The 19,322-nt window shown below is 42.2% G+C and overlaps 1 protein-coding gene across 3 annotated transcripts; it reads right to left on the reverse strand.

The window, feature by feature from the left end:
- Positions 1-443: 443 nt before the first annotated feature.
- Positions 444-12,467, reverse strand: cacng8a (calcium channel, voltage-dependent, gamma subunit 8a). 3 transcript variants are annotated; one of them, XM_073463361.1, is made up of 6 exons: positions 12,437-12,467; positions 8,262-8,489; positions 4,215-4,298; positions 1,762-1,902; positions 749-1,321; positions 444-700 (listed from the first exon to the last, which is right to left on the reverse strand). In XM_073463361.1, exons 1-6 carry the CDS (start codon positions 12,465-12,467, stop codon positions 444-446), a joined length of 1,314 nt encoding a protein of 437 aa, XP_073319462.1. The 3 variants fall into 3 exon arrangements, with proteins under 3 accessions (XP_073319462.1, XP_073319460.1, XP_073319459.1); XM_073463359.1 differs by having other exon boundaries at positions 444-1,321; XM_073463358.1 differs by having other exon boundaries at positions 444-1,321; positions 8,262-8,513.
- Positions 12,468-19,322: the final 6,855 nt, after the last annotated feature.

Here is a 19,322-nt window from a genome sequence, read left to right on the forward strand (position 1 = left end):
AAATAACTACTGAGCTCCCCTGCCTCCTCAGCAAGGCACTTACTGTATCCCCCCAACTGCTGCACAGGGAGACTGGTTTTACTGGGAAGCTCCCACTTGTGTGTTTATGGTTTTACCAAGGTGAAATGAAGTGATGCTAAAGTTAAAAGTTAAAAAATAAAAATCTGTTGTGCTGAAGCCTCCACTGCACCATTGCTGTATGATCAACTTAAAAAAGTCATGACCATTTTAAGGCAGGTGTCATGAATTTGTACGTCAGGTGTCTTATGACTGTTTATGATATTAGTAAATAATTATGGCAGCTATACCCCAGGCTCAAGGACAGAGACCGTCGAAGTGTCACCCGCACATTTTCAGCCCTACTTCTCTTTCAACTCAGATTCATCTCTTATCTTTCAACACTTTCTCTCTTTACCCGCCCTCCCTCCTCTCTGAGGTTGAGTTTAAACTGGCGTAGTTTTCCTGTTCAGTGTATCTGAGTTGCTATCCCTGTCCCTTTTGGCTGTCAGTCGGTCCAGGGTTCCCACGTTGCCCCTGTCCCGGTCCCTCTCCCTCTCCATGGTGGCTGTAGATATCGGAGCCGTCTGGGCCGGTGTGGTGGCCGCTGTGGAGGTGTTCAACGGTGCTGAATTCTGGGCTACAGCCGCTGCTGCTGCCAAGTTGGACTTGGAGTGAGATGGGAGTGTACCGCTGCTTATCACTGCTCCTCCTCCTCCTCCTCCTCCTCCTCCTCCTCCTCCTCCGCCACTGCCGCTGGAATCTTTTGGGAAGTAGTTGTGGAGCTGGTACAGCGTGGCGCGGTCCACGGTGCCATAGAGAGGTGGGGCGCCACCTCCCAGGCTGCCCAACTTGGAGTCCCTCGACAGGGTGTACATGGAGATGTCGCCGCCCCCTCCGCTTCCACCGCTGCTGGTGTGGTGCGGGTTGGGAAGAGTGGCCACAGAGAAGGGTGGAGCAGAGGGTGGCAGGCTGAAGGTCTTGGAGGCACCAATGGGCGAGGTCTCCTGTGAGTGTGGCGGGTCAGTGGAGCGTGAGCTGGAACGAGAGCGCCGTCTGAAACGGTAGCTGGGCAGTCGCAGCATGGCGTGTGTGGTACTCTTGAAGAGGTCGGTGCGAGAGCGGCAACGCAGCTCCTTGTTCTTCTCAATGTAGATGTTGACAGCGAGGACGCCCACCATCTCGGCCAGGATGAAGGACAGGCCGCCAAAGTAGAAGGACCAGCCGTAGGAGTAGTGCCACTTCTTGTCCTCGTCTTTCTTCGGGGAGATGTCACTCAGTGCTGCTGAGATGTACACGATCACTCCGATGATGTTGCTGAGCCCTGAAGAAATATACAAGACTTCTACTGTAAGTGCTCCTCTGGGACAAATTAACCTGCAGCTTCATTAAATTGTTTTCCAGGCAGAGATATGGGAACTGTTTCCTTTCAATTATACAGTGAGGAGGCGGGCATAATATGAAAGTCAATCTGCATATCATACATAAGAACCTCTTATTATGCCTGTATTTGACTGATGGATTCGAAACTAAAGTTGAAATAGCAGTTGAATGTTAGTTTTGAGTGGAAAAACACAGATAGGAAGGACAAAGGCATGCATTAATGATGGCAAAGCAGCAGACAAACAGAGCTGAAATACTAAAGTAGATAGCACATCATGACTTCCTCTTTTAATGAAAATCTAGCCCACATTTGCTCCTCACACAAGAGAGAGATTGAAAGAAAAGGTCTCTGTCAAAACCACGACAAAGCTGCAGTGTTACCTGCAGCTACGAAGAGGATCCCTCCACCGAGAATGATGTTCCTCTTGCTCTTGTAGAAGCCGCTGGAAGCAACGCAGATTCCACCCAGCAGCAGCAGTATGGCGCTGAGGATGGGGAAGATGCTCGAGGCTCGCACCACACCTGCAGACGAGGACAGAAATACATCATCTTGTGTACTGAAATGGTTTCTCAAGTTCGTCAACTTTCTCTGTTAAATATGACTAATTTGGTGCTTCTCATGTAGTACAATCAGTGAGGTTTGTTCTGAGGTTCAACGCCGTTTGAAGGTGCAAAGTTAGCAGCCTCGTGACACCCCTGGGAGAAAAAGTGTTACCAAGACGTGCTATAGCTGACACTACAACTTGGCTCTGGATCAGCAGCTATCCACAGTATTTATATAAGTTTACTACAAAATATTTAGCAGGCAGTGTCTCTTTGTCAAGACTGGGGAAATGACTAATAGAGATAGTTTGCCCTTGAGCTGTACCAGCCGATCCTGTATAAAAGTAGATCTCTGATATTTGTGACTGGAAAATCAACTGTACTGACTATGACCAACAGCAGCATGTAACAAAAACATTAAATTAATTATGTATATCAGCAACAAAATGATAATTTACTCATCCTTATCCACTAACTTTCAATAAGCAGATCAGCCATCGCTATCCAACAGCTCAGGACCTTCATTGTGACTGCACAAGGTTACATTACATCACCTAAAACCCGTCTACATTATATTCCTCGCAGACACCTCGAACCTATAAGCAGTAGTGATAACGTAGAGAGACATTATAGGAGATTAAAATGCTGAGTAGCTCCGTCTCTGGCAGCGACACGTGGAATAGCAGAGCCTTGAAGTTTTCAAGGTGACTTCTGAAGCCGTGCTAGCTTTTGTTTGCCTCTGAAGGGAAGAGATAATGCTGTGATAAGCATATATTCTCAGATGCGTCTGCCAGATGTGTCAAACAGTGGTTGCAAATGGTTCTCTGAATTTGTTTTTAAAAGGGAAAAGGGGACTGTGTGGGTGGTGTTATGCATCTTCAACACAATTTATTGATTTTCTGATGTTAAGAAGAGAGCTGTGGGGGGGTTTGTAATGATATCTCTGGGTTCTCAGGTGACAAACTCCTACTGTGTGTCTCAGCACGTTAATTAGTCAAGTATTATTATCTCCTCCAAATAATGGAATTTTTAGTCGCATTTTGTTTGTGAGTATAGATCTGAAATGATTTGTCAATTAAGATATATAAGAAATAATTGGCAACTATTTTGATAATTGATTGATAATTTCAGTCATTTTGGAAGCAGTAATGACAAATGTGCTAGTTCCGGCTTCTCAGATGGAAGAATTTGCTAGTTTTGGTTTGTATAATTGTATTTTGAAGACCTTTGTTTCATCCAAAATGTTACCTTTGATTGTTTCTTTCTTTCTTTCTTTCTTTCTTTCTTTCTTTCTTTCTTTCTTTCTTTCTTTCTTTCAACTTAAACAAAACAATTCAGCCCAGTCGCCAGAGCAAAATGTCAGTCAAACATGTTTCTGCATGTTTCTTCTTCACGGACACTTTAAATTTTTAGGTCTTATACATATAGTGTCAACGTTTCTACAGTATGTGTCATGTCACGTTCAGATTACATGTATATGAGCTGACTGTCAGGAGGAGGGGACAAGGGTGGCGTGCCAGCCAGGTAAGATGGTTGACAAGTTTAATTTTTTCTTCTCAGCTGAAAGATACTGTGAGGCGTTTTAAAACATTTTCATTATTTTCTCATCGCAGTGACTCGAATTACAAACAATTTAGAGCATGTATCCTCTGATTGTCTCCACCAACATGAGACAAATCCAAATGTTTATGCTGCCTTTGGAGAACTAAAAGCTTTCTTGTTCAGTCAAGGTTGCACAGCAAAGCAGACATGAAAATCTAAGAAAACGATAGCATCTCAGCCTCCTTCGCAGAAATAGATATCTTTACGTAATGTATGGATGGAACATATACTTTGTAAACCAAATGGTTCAGGGGCTGTACGAACAGAATTTTCTATCACAATGGAGGCAGGATGTGAAACCTGAATCCTGAGCTGAAAATAATCCATTAGTGAAGGTTGTTCTTTCAATCCATCTGTGAAAAAAAAAGCTTTCTGCACACCCCCAGACTCCCAACCCCATGCACCTGGGCATTTAAACACATACACACACTGTACAGACACACAGGCACACACACACTTACACACACCTCCAGGAACGCTTTGCTTGAATCTGACATCCGTGTATTGATGTCCGCCCACCATCCCCTTCTGTCCTTTCTGTATCCGTGTGTGATGGAGACTGTGGTGTGCGTATGTGTGTTGTGTTCTGCTGAGATGTGTGTGTGAGCAGCATGTGTAGTACAGTTGAGTGTGTGTGTGTGTGTGTGTGCAATTGCTCGTTCATTTGTAAGTGTGTGCGTGCCACTCACGCAGCAGATACTCTGCAGCATCTTGGTCGTAGTCTGCGTCGTCTGGGAAATGGTTGATCTGCGAACACACACCTCGCTTCAAGCCTGTAAAAAAATAACAAAGAGGAAGAGGAGGAGAGAGTGAGTTCGATGGTAGAGAAGAGCAGAGGTCACAAGGAAGAGAGACTGTAATGCAGAAATGGTGAAAAGAGGAGAGAGATGAACAAAATGAAGCAGAGAGAAAATGATGGGGGGACAAATATGGGAAGGACTACTAGTTATGGAAAAAAATACAAAAAAGGTGAGATAGGAAATAAGAGTAGGAGTGATAGAAGATGGAGAAAGAGAAGGAGAAAGAGGATGAAGCGAGAGGTAAACAAGATAACAGATGTAAAGACAGACAGTTGATCTGATGATGAGCAAGAACAAGAAAAAAGGACGATTGTAGAAATCATTATGATGTTTTGTCATAATTACCATGAGCCAATCACAGCAATAGTTGATGAATAGCTGTCGACTAGAACCGAAATGACACATGTCAAATGCTGCCCCTCGACAGGAAGACCACACACTGAGCCGGACAACATAATCCCATAACCCTTTATCATACGATATCAAACCCTAACCTAGCAACAAGTATCTCCATTAGCATTATTCTCCACAAACAACACAGCAACAGCAAGAAATGTGGAGAGGAAGTCAAGCTGCCATGGGAGCACAGAAGGATTTAACAAGCAGGGAGCAAGAGGAGATTATTCATCCATTTGATTTTAAAATGTATGTCTGAGCAAGCGACAAGCTAGTAAATAATGTCAGCAGTTGGGCCAACACTCTGTTGAAGTACAAAACAACTTTTCTCGAGAACAAAAGAGCATTTTCCAGGACAATCATGTGAGGTGTCACAACATGGTGTGCTGACGACCACCATTGCTAACTGGCGCCCATGTGGGATTGTACATATAATAATGCATAATAATGGGGGCAAATGATTTGCCGTTCGGCGGTGATGAATTTTGGCCAACCATAGTCGCACTCTGGGGGCTGGTGCTTCGACTTAAACGCTAAAATCAGCATGCTAACATACTTAAAATGACAACGTCGACAGTCTTATGTTCAGCAGGTATAATGTTTACCACAGCATGCTAAAAATGAAAAATTGGTACAGCTCAGGCTGATGGGAGTGCAGTTTTTCAGGTATTTTTAAAGAAAAAATGCATGCAATTTCAACCTGATGATGGCGCTAGATGAAATGTTAAGGAATTAAAGTTATTCATCCAATAGCGGTTGGGACATCTCACTCCTTACCCCAAAAGTAAATCGCATGCACAGTATGTGCTATAACAAATATCAGAGAATCACAAAAGTCATTAGGATTCATCATCTTGGAGCCATGTTGAGATCCTCATCAATCCCTATAGCCAGGCTACTAGCAAAGCTACAAAAAACCTTTTTAAATAATCATGATGGTGATGATGGAAGTGATTGGATAAGAAGGCAAATTATTTGAATTAATTCCTGATTGACACAGCCGAGTATGGAGTAAAATCAACAATAATAATCTGTAATTTCATCTCTTCATCTCAAATGCTACGTTGTCTACCTCCTCTCCTCTATATGGGAATGTAATGTATGTTGGCTTTTTAATCCTCCACCATCTTCAATTACTGGACACTCTGAAAGCTTCAGCTCTGGAAGAACAGCAGCCTGCTTCTGTTTTTTTGTCTTGTAAATCAAAACAGAAACTGCATCTGAGCGCTTACATTTCTTATTGAGAGGGAATATTTGTTTACCTTGACAGCTATTTGTGCATTTCACGGACAAAATAAACATCAAGCGGGAAGAAAAATCCCATGTTTCTCTTGTAATAAAATGAAAGACAAGAGAAAAAAAACAAAAAACATTAAAAAGAACATGAAGAGGACACTTCAGGCTCCCACACTTGTGCAAACAAAAGTCAGGGCAAGGTAATCTGCAGCAAAATCAGATCTTTTAAAGACAGACTATGACATACATCTTGAATGGAACGAGGCAGAATTATTAATCTTAAACAGGACTGAGACTGGTTTAAAGAGGGGATAGAAATTCACATATTGACCCAGCAGACAGCAGATCAGGATTAAAGGGCAGATTATCTGTCATAAAACTTGGATAATTCCTAAAAATGCAGCCAGGTGACAACAAAAGTCAATATTGTGTAACATCGAAACAAACAACAAGAGGTCTTTTGATACGGAATAGGAAGCAAAACTTAACTATTAAACATGATGAAGTCATTCTGGATGAACAGATTTCCTTCCATGTCAGATTTGATTGCACACAAAAACACAGAGTTCTTGATGCTGTTCTCTTGTTTATCATAATTATACTAATGCCTCAGAATTAATGTGGTTTTATTACTAGCGTTAAAATACAGCATATCACACCTTTAACTAAAATACAAGAACCTTGCTAATAAATGGTTCTGAAAAACCTCATTCTGTGTGAGTGTGTTTATTGTGTATATGTATCTGTGTCCTCTCCTATTAAACCTGCTGTCAGCTGCAGCCACGCAGGAAAAAACTACTTAATCAGTCACAGAATGAGTCACCACTCATATCTGAGCTGTGGGGCATTATGATGAGCTTTATGTTGAATGCCTATGAGTGCATATATGTAAGTGTGTGTGTGTTTGTGCTTTAAAGTAAAAGAACAAGTGCAGCAGGGTAAAAAAATGAGCAAATCTCAGATCTATACATGTAAATCCTCTTACATGAACCGTGCAACGATGCCAAGACGTACCATAAAAGTCTCTTTGCCATTATCATGTTGACAGCATGTCATGACATCATAACGCATTATAAATGTAGCTAGCTAAAGTGCAGATGTTTTCTATCTGCGTGGAGCTACTGCAGGTTTTAAGGTGTTTTTAGACATCGAGCTACATCCACTGCTCAGTGACATTGGTGTTCTGTGTTATGATTGGCTGCATCCGGGTGTAATGCTGCCAATGTGGCTTGTAGCTATATCTGGTCCTAACAATGACCTGAGCCATAAAGTACCATACGCGATAGACAGGGGAGAAAGCGGCTAACCAGACCCGCTTAGTCTGGTTAGTCTAGTTAGGGAGAAAGCGGGGTCTGGTTAGGGAGAAAGCGGGGTCTAGTTAGGGAGAAAGTGGGGTCTGGTTAGGGAGAAAGCGGGGTCTAGTTAGGGAGAAAGTGGGGTCTGGTTAGGGAGAAAGCGGGGTCTAGTTAGGGAGAAAGTGGGGTCTGGTTAGGGAGAAAGCGGGGTCTGGTTAGGGAGAAAGCGGGGTCTGGTTAGGGAGAAAGCGGGGTCTGGTTAGGCAGAAAGCGGGGTCTGGTTAGGGAGAAAGTGGGGTCTGGTTAGGGAGAAAGCGGGGTCTGGTTAGGCAGAAAGTGGGGTCTGGTTAGGGAGAAAGCGGGGTCTAGTTAGGGAGAAAGTGGGGTCTGGTTAGGGAGAAAGCGGGGTCTAGTTAGGGAGAAAGTGGGGTCTGGTTAGGGAGAAAGCGGGGTCTGGTTAGGGAGAAAGCGGGGTCTGGTTAGGGAGAAAGCGGGGTCTGGTTAGGGAGAAAGCGGGGTCTGGTTAGGGAGAAAGCGGGGTCTGGTTAGGCAGAAAGCGGGGTCTGGTTAGGGAGAAAGCGGGGTCTAGTTAGGGAGAAAGTGGGGTCTGGTTAGGGAGATAGCAGGGTCTGGTTAGGGAGATAGCGGGGTCTGGTTAGGGAGATAGCAGGGTCTGGTAATGGAAGCGTGACCACAGCTTGCACTTGACCAATTATGGGACGACATATGTTGACTGACCTCATAAAAGTTTGAGAGGTTACAGAGCAGATCAGCAGAACGGACAAATAAACAAAAGTAGACCAATGAGATACTGGGTTGTGTTTGTGAGTAAGAGAACACCTATTTATGTCTGTTCTGATTACAGTGATGAGCACACTGACCTCAACAAGACCCTCCAGTGACCAGCGCATGACAAAACACACACACACACACATGCAACCCTCAACCAAAGGCCTCAAACACACACCCACTTGCATGAACAATAACGTGGAAATAGAACCGGCTGTACCTTCCAGGCAGCAGATCCTCCAGAGGCCGGAGTGGGTGAGAGCCCCAGGGTCTTTCTTGTCCTTGTTGTTGGAGTCCTCCTGGGACGAGTTGGCCGTGCTGTTGCAGATGAAGGCTCGGGCGTACAGCCAGTAGTCTGTACCGATGGCCACAGTCATCAGGGCGAAGGCCGCGAACGCTCCCATGGTGGTCAGCAGCACCTGGATGCCCCGCTCACACCACACCAGCGCTGGGCGTGGAAGGAAACTGATATCTGACAAGATCACAGAAACCAAGATCATGTCTTCAGTACAGACCAGTGCACGATAATACTTTAAACTAGTGACAAGAATAAGTATTGTCCTGTTTTCTTCTCATGATAATAACTATATCTGATGCTGAAGAAAATGTCTAAACATGACAATAATCCTCCCGGAGCTGAAGTTAAGGTTTAAAGCTCAAGATGACTAAGAGCACTATTTACAGCTTTATCCAGAAGTAACTGACAGCAGATGAAGAGTGACGCAGTTATACCTAATCTGAACAAGTACAATCACAGGCTCATTTTTCATGTTCATTGTGCATTTATTTTTTTTTAATCAAATTTCAATATTCCTTACTTTTATATTTTAGTTTCAATTAAGAATACTTATTTAACTTATTTTTATGGGCAGCTGTGCATAATTTTGTTGATTAACACAAAACCAGATATTGATTTTATGTGGATGATGCACAAATAGGAAGCTATTTACATATAAAACATTTAGACGAGCCAGTTACCTGGAGAAGGCATGGTAGATGACAAAAAATGCCCCTTGGGTCAACTTAAACTGTAGATTTGTAAAAATGTACTTTTCACTGTAATATTCAAATATGTGTTTTTCTTTTTTTCCCTGCGAGTAATTGTTGATACAGTATTTTGTAATGTCATTTATTTTGTGTATTTTTATTTACTTTTGCTGATATTTGTAAAAACATGACATAAAAATGACATATGTTCTGTATTGCGATGGTGTCTTGTGTCATGTGAGATGGGCCAGATATTGGCATGACACAAAAATACAAAAAATGACTAAGTAAGTAACTGTATCTTACTTTACTGCTACTATTGCTACTCTTATTGCACTGATGACGATATTCCTTTACATTTTCTTATTTTTTTTAGAAAAAAATATTTTTTTTCTCTATTGTCTTTATTTTTACTGTAATTTTTTGCAAACTCTGACACAAGAATTTCCTTGTTCTATCTTATCTTATCTTATCTTATCTTATCTTATCTTATCTTATCTTATCTTCGCACTCGCCCTCAAAGGTTGAACAGCCATGAAATTAAAACTGAGATGTTCCCAAAATAATGCTGCATTCTGCCCCGCTCACAATCCATGCATTGAATTGTCAAATATTTATGCATTAATAGAGCTGCTGTCCCCCGTGGCCTGCTGTGGGTGACTGGTGGGAGCCGCTGATGGGGTCGAGTCTTTCTGCGTTGCATTCTGGCTGAGCACACTGGAGTGTTTTTTTTAATCACAAAAACAGCGTAAACAGCCTGAAGCAGGATAGAAATGTTGGCAGCAGGCGGCCGGCAGAAGAACAAAATGCCGACCCCCCGCTGCATCTACAAAAAATGTAAAACATCAAATATTGTTGCAGGGGACGGACTGCTGGGAGACACGGAGGGGAAAATCCTCCTTTGTAATACTGTGAATGAGTTTTTTTCCAAGAAAATTCAGATAAAGTAAGAACATTTCACAGATCAGTGGATTCTCTCAGCAGGTTTAGATTGTGACCTTCTTTTCCAGAAGAATCATTTTAAGAGGTGATAATATCAATCGAGTATGCTGATGGAGAAGATTCTTCGGGTGAATATGGATGCCGATAAGATCAACAAGACGTCTTAAGCGGAAAAGACACCAAAGGGCAACTGCAGCGGAGCGAGAAAGGAAAGGGAAGCAGGGTACGGAGGTTCAGCTTAATAAAAACAGGAGGTAAAAGAGACGAGAGGGGAGTGGATGATGAGACGAGAAGAGACGAGTGAAGAGGTGAGGAAAGAAGGAGAGAAGAGATGTGAATTGAAGCTGAGAGGTGAGCAGTGAGAGGGAGGACAAGAGGGAAATTGAGATACAACACATCTGTTGTGCTTCAGGAAACATAAAGGAAACATCCAAGGAGCATGACAGGGAGAGGAGGAAGGGTGGCTTCCACTCAACCGTTTAGCTTTGAAGAAAGAACAAAAAAAAAATGGTGGACAAATGCTGGCATAAAGTGTTCTGGAAAACAATGGACTACAACTTTCTATTCATATGAGCGCAGATGGAAGGTTAATGTAAACAATCGATCGCACAATATCAATCCCAGCGTTGGCTTTTAAAACTATTTGGATAATTCAGACGGCCTGAGGGGTGTTTCCATGGCAACACGAATCCCACAATAACAGAGACCCACTGGTACTCTGACCCCGAACCCGACCTGAGCTGCTGGAATATTCATAAGGTAAGTCCCAAAAAGACTGCAGACTGACGGACATCACTGTACAGGATGGTACAGTAACGCCATTTCCAGTGGTAGCAGTACCACGGTGGAGGAAAAGTAAAAGTCAGGCAAAATAAACTAAACTTAAATTAACTGTGCAAAGGATGAGCATCAAAATTAACTTAAAGTACCGGTGTGTGTCTGCAGAATGGTCCAATTCAGGTAAAATACAACTTTAATGTTGAATGTTTATGGTTGATGCATTAATATGTAAGGAATTTCACATTACAGCTGTAAAAAATGTAGATTTTAAAATTGTATTTTGTCAAGATGACAATGTTTAGATTCAGAATTTGCTGAATTCGTCAAATCGTGTCAAATCAATTTTATTTATTGAGGTAAAATATGATTCCCAAATTTGTCTCAAAGGGTTTTTGAATCTGTACATCATATAACAGCCTCTATCCTTAGAAAATGTGCCAAAATAAATGTTTTCATCATGTGAGCAGCAACAGGTGTCCACCGTGTTCACACTGGATTTGTCAAAGCAGATTCACTGGCTACGTTTGTAATTTTGCTAATATTTGTTGAGCGTATTGATGGGGGCCATGTGGTTAAGTGCTTCCATCCATAACAAAATACTATAATTTATTAAGTCAGTTAAAGGGTTACTCTGCCCATTTTAGGTCTCGGGGAGTACTATTGCATATTTGAAAAAACAGTAGTATAAAGCCTTTTGTGGCTCCAGAGGAAGCTGCATGCAATCTGATAAATCGCCTGCAGTGTCAAACAGAGGTTAAGGTGCATTGTGGGTAATGTAGGTGCCAGGTTTGGAAATAGAAGAGGAATGTGTGGATAAAAAAGATGATATCTTTAGTTCTTCTGTTTTCTTTTGTTTTTTACATATGCAGTAGAACTCTCAAAAACAAACCTGTAAACACACTTTACGATGTAAAAGTGATGGAGTTACAAGTTAAATGTCAAGTTCATGCACGCACAGTTTCTGACCAGAAGCATCATTTTAGTAAACATGCAGAAAGTGTCAATTTAAATACAATACGTTCTACTTTTACTGAAGCTAGCAGAACTCAGTTGCATCCGGTGTCGACAAAGTGGTGACACGACGCTTAGTGCTCTAGCCGTACTTGATCCTGATTGGTTCACCTCATCAACTGTCAAATGTATGGGACCCAATGAAACAAGGCTGCTTTTTGCACAAGACAAAAAAATAAAAATAAATAATAGTCTGTAGTCCAGAGCCACAGTGCATGCAAAGACAACATAATAACATTTCAACTTTCAAGTCAGATAATTTCAGTGTTGCAGCTGTTTCAGTTGTTTGTTCTTTACAGCATGTTCCCTGAATGTTCCCAACTGTTTTTGTGTCAGCGCTAGCTCATTCATCAGACGTTTAGCTTGGTTACACAAATGCCAGCGCAGATTAATCACAACCACTTCTGAATCCAGACCTCTGTACACACCCCGCTGTGTGTGTGTGTGTTTGTTGATGTGTGTGTGTGTGTGTGTGTGTGTGTGTGTGTATGGGTGGCATCCTGAATGATTATGTCTGTCCACGCTTGTTTGTGTGTTTAAATGTTGCTTGATTATCTACGTACGTGCATGTACGTGTCATCTATGTGTGTTTGCATACACATGTGCATCTGGTTGTCAGTGTGTGCATGTATGCTTGTGTGTGTGTGTGTGTACGTGTCAGAGTGTGAGTGTTACCTGAGGGCATGTTTCTGCCTTTCGCCTCCATCTCCTCTCCCCCCCGCTGCTGCTGCTGCTGCTGCTGCCGCTGCTGCTGTTCTTCTTCTTCGTCGGTGAAGAGCGCTCCGTAGCCCCGGTCCGAGCCGCCTCCATCCACCGTTTATCCCACTTTCTCTCTCCTTCCCTCACTCCTCAGCCTCTCCCTCTTTTCTTAGCCCTTCTTCTTTTCTTCTTCTTCTTCCTTTCTTCTTCTTCTTCTCCTCTCTTTACCTTGAGCGCTCCTTCTCTCCTTTTCCAGCGAGCGGGGGATGCTTCACTTGGCGTCCTCTCCTCTCATTGAATTGTCATGGCAGTCATCTTAGCAACTGAGAGAGGGAAGAAAAGGAGGGGGGGGGGTAAAGAGCAGACGAGAGAGAGTGAGAGGAAAAGACAGAAAAGGAGGGAGAGAAGCAAAAGGACAAGGAGAAGATGAGGGAGAGAAAAGAGATGAGAAGATAGAGGAGGAGGTGGCGGAGGGGTGAAAGGATGGATTCGATTAACGAACGTGACATGAGTCTTGAAACCGGGGGACGCTCCTGTACGGAAGCATCTCCCAAACAAACATGTTTTCTATATGAGAATGATGATATGTGACTGAAACAAACAAACAAGCAAGCAAACAAACAAACAAACAAACAAACAAACCAAAAACCTGATGCTGACGGCTAGAAAACGAGCCCCCCCCCGTCAAACAAGAGAAGCTGGTTTGCTTCTGCACAGAGAGAGAGAGATATAAAGCAATAGAAAAGAACAGGCGATGCGAGAGAGCGTGCTCTATTCCATTGCCATGGCAACAGTGAAATCCAAAGTCTATGGTGGAGCTGGCGAGCGTGTATGTGTGTGTGTGTACGTGTTTGTGTGTGTGTGTGTGTGTGTGTGTTGGAGGAGTGAAGGGATGGATGTAACAGCTGAGAGGATTTTGTTGAGATTAAAAAAAAAAAAAAGTGTGTGAATTCCTTTGGTGTGCAGAGGAGCCTGGATGTCATGCATGACGGGCGCAAACACACACACACACACACACACACACACACACACACACACACACACACACACACACACATGTTTATGTTGTGCACATGCAGGGTTGTGTGTAGTGCGTGAAGAATGAACATTCACAGGAGAGATGACAGACGTGTGAGTCATTAGCACCGTGGTGACGGCGTCTCGTCATGTTTCATCCGTCCAACTTTTTCCGGTGAGATGCTTTTTCACGTGCACAATGCAGATTTCGTCAAAGCCGGAGTGAAGCCGCAGCATGTTGGGGATATGATGCCTGGCTCGAGGGGCATTTCAGCAGAGCAGCTGCTTTCCTGCTTGAACTCTCATGCTCCACATTGGAACAGGCAGAGAGTTCCTGAAGAGAAAATCCCCGACAGCACCGACGCAGGGTCAGGTTTTTTCTAGTTTTTTCTCTTTTTTTTGGAAAGCTGTTGCCAAAAACTGAGGGGCACCCAAAAATCCACATGAAAGGCATCCGCAGCAACACAGCAGGGGATCCTAAGTGTTTTTTTTCCTACGTCAACAGCACATCTAGAGGCGTATCTGACCACAAACTCCCAGTAGGAGACTCAAAAGAGAAACATTCAAATGCCTAAATATGTGTTGCAGGATCGTCTCATTACCAAGGTATCAAAAACCACAGTTTTGTAACAGACACAGAAGGTTTCCTTTAGTTACTCTGAAGTAACTGTAAGTTGATGTGAACCAGAGATGACTGGAGCAACTGCTTCACCCGAAAAGTTATACAGGGGGAGAAAGCCCCATGAGAGGTGGATGTCTGGGTTGGTTGAGTGGGAGTTCATACAACATGATCTTTTCCGAACCCTAACCAGGTGGGTTTTGTGCCTCTGCCTAACTGGACGATAAGCACAGCATAGTCACAACATAAACATGGAAATTCAGAAACGTACATTGCCCACATTTATTCTGCCAACTGGGTTGAGACATACTGACACACTGACCAAAGACTGATAGAATGAGAAACCTGAAAGGACCTGACAGTGACAGTTGATCATTTGGGCCTGGCCCCAGTTGGGTTCTGGGTTGGGTCTTGGTTCCTACGAACCACGAGGACCCCAGAGGACCTCTAGTCTGTACTGTTGGTGGAAGATCATCACCAAGAAAGGTGTGACATCAGGAATCATTCTCTGCCAGTGCAGCTGCCTCTCTTTTGATGAAATATTAACACTGACGCTGCTGTAGGCAAAGATTTGAGATTCAAACTGTTTCAACCAGAACTGCTTTGGATGCAATAAAACAGATTCAGACTTTAAAAAAATATTTGGTCAACAGACAAATCCAGTATCACCAATAACTGACTTTGATGCCAGACAGTTATTCTGTTAGCAGATGTGTCGCTTCTCTTCTCATTCTGGAGAGAAAACTCTTTCATTTCTCTATTTTTCAATCAAAAGCATGCTCAGCTTATCAGTCTAAATCACAGACCGAGGCTTGCAACAGAAAAGAGGCTGCCATCTCACCACTTCCAATGAGACCAGGCAGATTCGGCTGTTGTGAAGTCACTTACGCTTCCTGTTAGTGAATCAAAATTACAGGCAGAAATCAGAGCTTTTCATGGCAGCAAGTGAGCGAGGAGTCCATCCAGAGAAAAACTGTACACACCAGCGCTGGCTCAAACTCTTCAACACCTCCACCCCCACCAGAAAATAATAATAATAATAAGACATTTAATGTGTCTCTGCAGGAGTTTTGGCTGGTGAAAACCCTTTAAACTTTCTAAAAAGTCCTTGTGAAAGTACCGAGTGTGAGTGTGAAGTTTGCTCATGCAGCATTTAGACATATCCTTTTATTTGGGACCCGTAGAGAGAGCGGAAAAAGCACTGACGAGCCGTCTGTGGCGTCACTCTCAAGTTTCTAAAGAGGAAGTCTGAAGATTGAATTAAGTTTCCTGCTCGAGGATGAGTCTCACTGGAGCAAAATGTGCGATGAGCGAGCGACGCAGCGTCACAGGCTGAAACTCTCGTCAATTAAACAAACTTTTCCACAATCAGCCCAATTGCAGGAATAAAATGTCGGCATTTTATGCTTCTGCAAACCACAGATACAGTCAGATTTGTACGTGTCATACGTACCATATCAACATGTGTGTATATGAGCTGACTTTCTTGTAACGGATGTTTTTTTTAACGAGATGTCAGGACATTTCCGGCCATGTTCGCGGTGACAGAACCATGTATTTAAAGCCAAAACACGATGTTTTCCTGACCCTAACCAAGTGGTTCTGGTGCCTTAAACCTAAACAGCACATAAGCACAGCGATGACATGACATAAAACTAAAAACTGAACAGAAAGAAACTTTTAAAGTTGCAACAAAAAGAAATGTAAAGTTTCACTGACATGGATGTTCTTGCCACCATCAGATAAATATTTAGATTTCAGTTATATCTTATATTTCATTTCTAAACTTAACTGCAGAGTTTTTTACACAATATTTTAAGACCCATATACGTGCCTGTATCTACCGTACAGACTGCTGCAAGCCCTGTCAGATTGGTGCTGAAAGCTGAGGAGGCTAATGGCTGACTTGTTTTGAGAAATATCCAAATCAGGGAATGATGAACTTTGTAAGGCATCATTGATTTATGGTATTTTAAATATATCATGTAGCTGCACAGAGAAATATATCTCAACATGTTACAGGAATACTTTGAATTAATAAGCCTGCATCTGGACTTGCATGTAGAATTTGGGCAGTTAATTGCAGGAAATCTCTATTACATCAAACTAATCAATTAAAAAGAATTGAATGAGCTATTGGAAAATATTTCTGATGTTGTCATTCAAAAGGGAACTTCTCAGTTGTGTCAATACAGTCATACAATCTGAATTTAATTGGATGGCCCATCTAGTGGTGATTAGAGGAACTGCAGCTGACAACAGTTCAGTATTACACTCAGCATTCGTCTGATTGCTGCTTTTTAGGACCCCTCGAGCGCCCCGAGGACCCCCGAGGGAGGCTGTAATTAGTGACAACGAACCAAACAAAACCAGGAACTCAGACGTTGTTATTTTTTGTGCTCAAAACTCCTAAAATAAATCTGCTTTTTCAGGCTGACAGTGTGGATTATGAGGGAGGCTCCTGCAGCACAACATGGAAACAAACACATGCTCGAAGGAGGTTGGCCGGCGGCGGCACAGATGCAACGCAGAAAATAAAAAGTTCAAGGACAAATCAGCCATGCTCAGCATCATGAATGCAGCGACGGTATGAATCCTGCTGTGAATACAGAGCAGCAGCAGAACATGGACGTGGTGGAGGAGCTGCTCGGGCTTGATTATAATGTACCACAGTGGTGAGCCACCATCAGAACCAGGTCTCCAGAGAGACCAGAGGCCTGATGGGGGTGAATGTTCCCGTGTATGTGTCTGTGTGTTTGTAGACTATACGATGCTGCACTTAACTGAGAAATATTAAAGGATTTTATGGGGTACGTGAGGTTTTACATGAATATTTTGTTACATACACATATTTTTTGCAGTGATCCCTTACGTGTGGTTATCATACACTGTACAAAACGTGTAATATTCAGTATTTTTCCCTGTTTGTTGTAAAAAAAATCCTGTATTTTTTAATAAACTAATATATCAATAAAATTTCCATTCTTTTTTAACTGAATTTTTGTTTTTCCACATAAAAATACTGACGCATAATTATCATCATTTCATAGATTAAACATTCACATTGAAGTCTGATACTGTAATGACGTTAAAATTAGCAGTAAAGAGGTTTTGGTTGTGTAGTTTTACATAGATTTGTTTGTTAACTGGCAGATTTCTTGTATAAATTTGAACATTTTCACAACCAAAAGAATGAATAAATGTGTTTTTATAAACTTTTTAGCCATGTTTTTCCTCAACTGCAATGAAAATCAAATGTTTCATTGATGGTGTACCATTAAATTTCATTAAATATTGATTAAGCTATTATTAAGCCAGATTACTTGTTTAATTGTATCATTAACAGTGTTTTCTCTTCTACCTCAGTATTTTATTTTATTCTATTTTACTTTACTACCTCTTGTCTTATTTTATTTTATAGCTACTTAAGCATTTTATTGTATATAGTATTTTATTATTTCTTTATTTGTCCTTGTATTTTGATTGTACTTGTATTTGAATGTACCCGCTGCTACGATATTTCCCTTCAGGGATTAATAAAGTTATCTATCTATCTATCTGTAATTTCATAGTTTTTACATGTGTAAATATTCTTAATTACTCATTAAAGACAAAAAATGAACAAGATCTTGTGTATAATTGAAGCTAAAAAAATTGAACATTACTGCGTGTGCTGCTCCATCTCCCATCTTTTTTTACAGTGTACACTTGTAGGGAACACATGTACCAGAGGCCACATATGTTACAGTTTAACAACGACGCACTGAAAGAGTAAACTTCACTGAGAGTGTAATAATAATAAATCACCCCAAGCTTCTTTTTCTGCATTATAATCTCTAAAAAAGTTCTCATACTGATACTGTATATCTGTGATAGACCAAGAATATAGGCTTATATTTTTATATATAGTAAATCAATAACCCATCTTCCTCCTTTGGAGTTATTTGGCTATTTGTTCACAAGATTATTATGTTGCAGGAAATAAATTCAACTTTTTTCATGTTGTTGTTATGTGTCAAAGATAATGATATTGTGCACAAACTCCAGCTGGAGCAAAGTGACACTGGACACACAGGATCAGGATCAGGATCAGGATCAGGTTGCCTCCTTCACTCATATTCAATAGTCAGACAGAGAAATCTAAATCCAGACTCCAGCTGGAGCCCACACTCTCACTCTGTACATCCCCGCCTGCACATCCTACACATACTATAACAAAGACTGTTCCCTGACAGAGGACAGAACAAATGAGGCACAGCCGTCAACTTGATGCATCATGTCATCTTTTTAAAAACATAGATGGATACAGACTGAACATTTGTCTTTAGGGAGAATCAATGTACATTAATAACTCACACACAGGGAGGGTGACCCTACAGGATGTCTCCCTCTCCTGTTACAAAACATCTTCATTAACTGTTTTGAATTTTCTCACATATTTCACCTCCTCTTACCCAGCACACACACACACACACACACACACGCACACACACACACACGCACTGTCTTCTCCTGGTCTTTAAACAGTTTTAAAAAACACAATCGGTGCGCGCTCGTTCCCAGATGATCATTTTCAAGAGTGCAGTGTGTTCATGTGCATGTGCTGCGCGCCTCTCCAGCTCCAAGCATGCGTACACCGGTCTCGACTGATGCGCTGTCATGTCATGCACGCATGGAAACACGATAATTGGTAATATTTGGCGATCGGTTCGATGAAGGTTTCGATCAGTTATGAGCTTACCTTTGCAGGAGGAACTTTTGCAGCCGGTGCTGATGCAGGTGGCGGCGACACAGAGAGAGAGGGAGAGGGAGAGGGAGGGAGAGTGTGTGTGTGTGAGAGAGAGAGAGAGTGAGAGAGAGAGAGAGAGAGAGAGAGGATGCATGTGTTTTTGTGCGCATGTGTGTGTTTGTGTGGAAGAATGGTTTAATAGCATCTACTTGTTGTTGTTGTTGTTGTTGTTGTTGTTGTGTTGATGTGATCACAGATGGGACTGAACATTCACACCAGCACAGAAGGACATGTTGTAGTTTTTCATCCTCTCAGGTGAAGGTGAGGTGTGGAGGCTGCAGGCTGAAGGGAAACAGGTGCTTCTTATTAATACCAGCTGCAGACAGACGTGTGACCGCATCACTCTAATGTCTTCAGGCAGCTCACTCAAAGTCCACGTCTAAATGTGTCTCGGGTTTCTAAATGTGGAAATCAGAACACAAACAGCAGGAGGGCTG

Source organism: Pagrus major, chromosome 3 (assembly GCF_040436345.1).
Source record: "Pagrus major chromosome 3, Pma_NU_1.0".
Classification (NCBI taxonomy): Eukaryota; Metazoa; Chordata; class Actinopteri; order Spariformes; family Sparidae; genus Pagrus; species Pagrus major.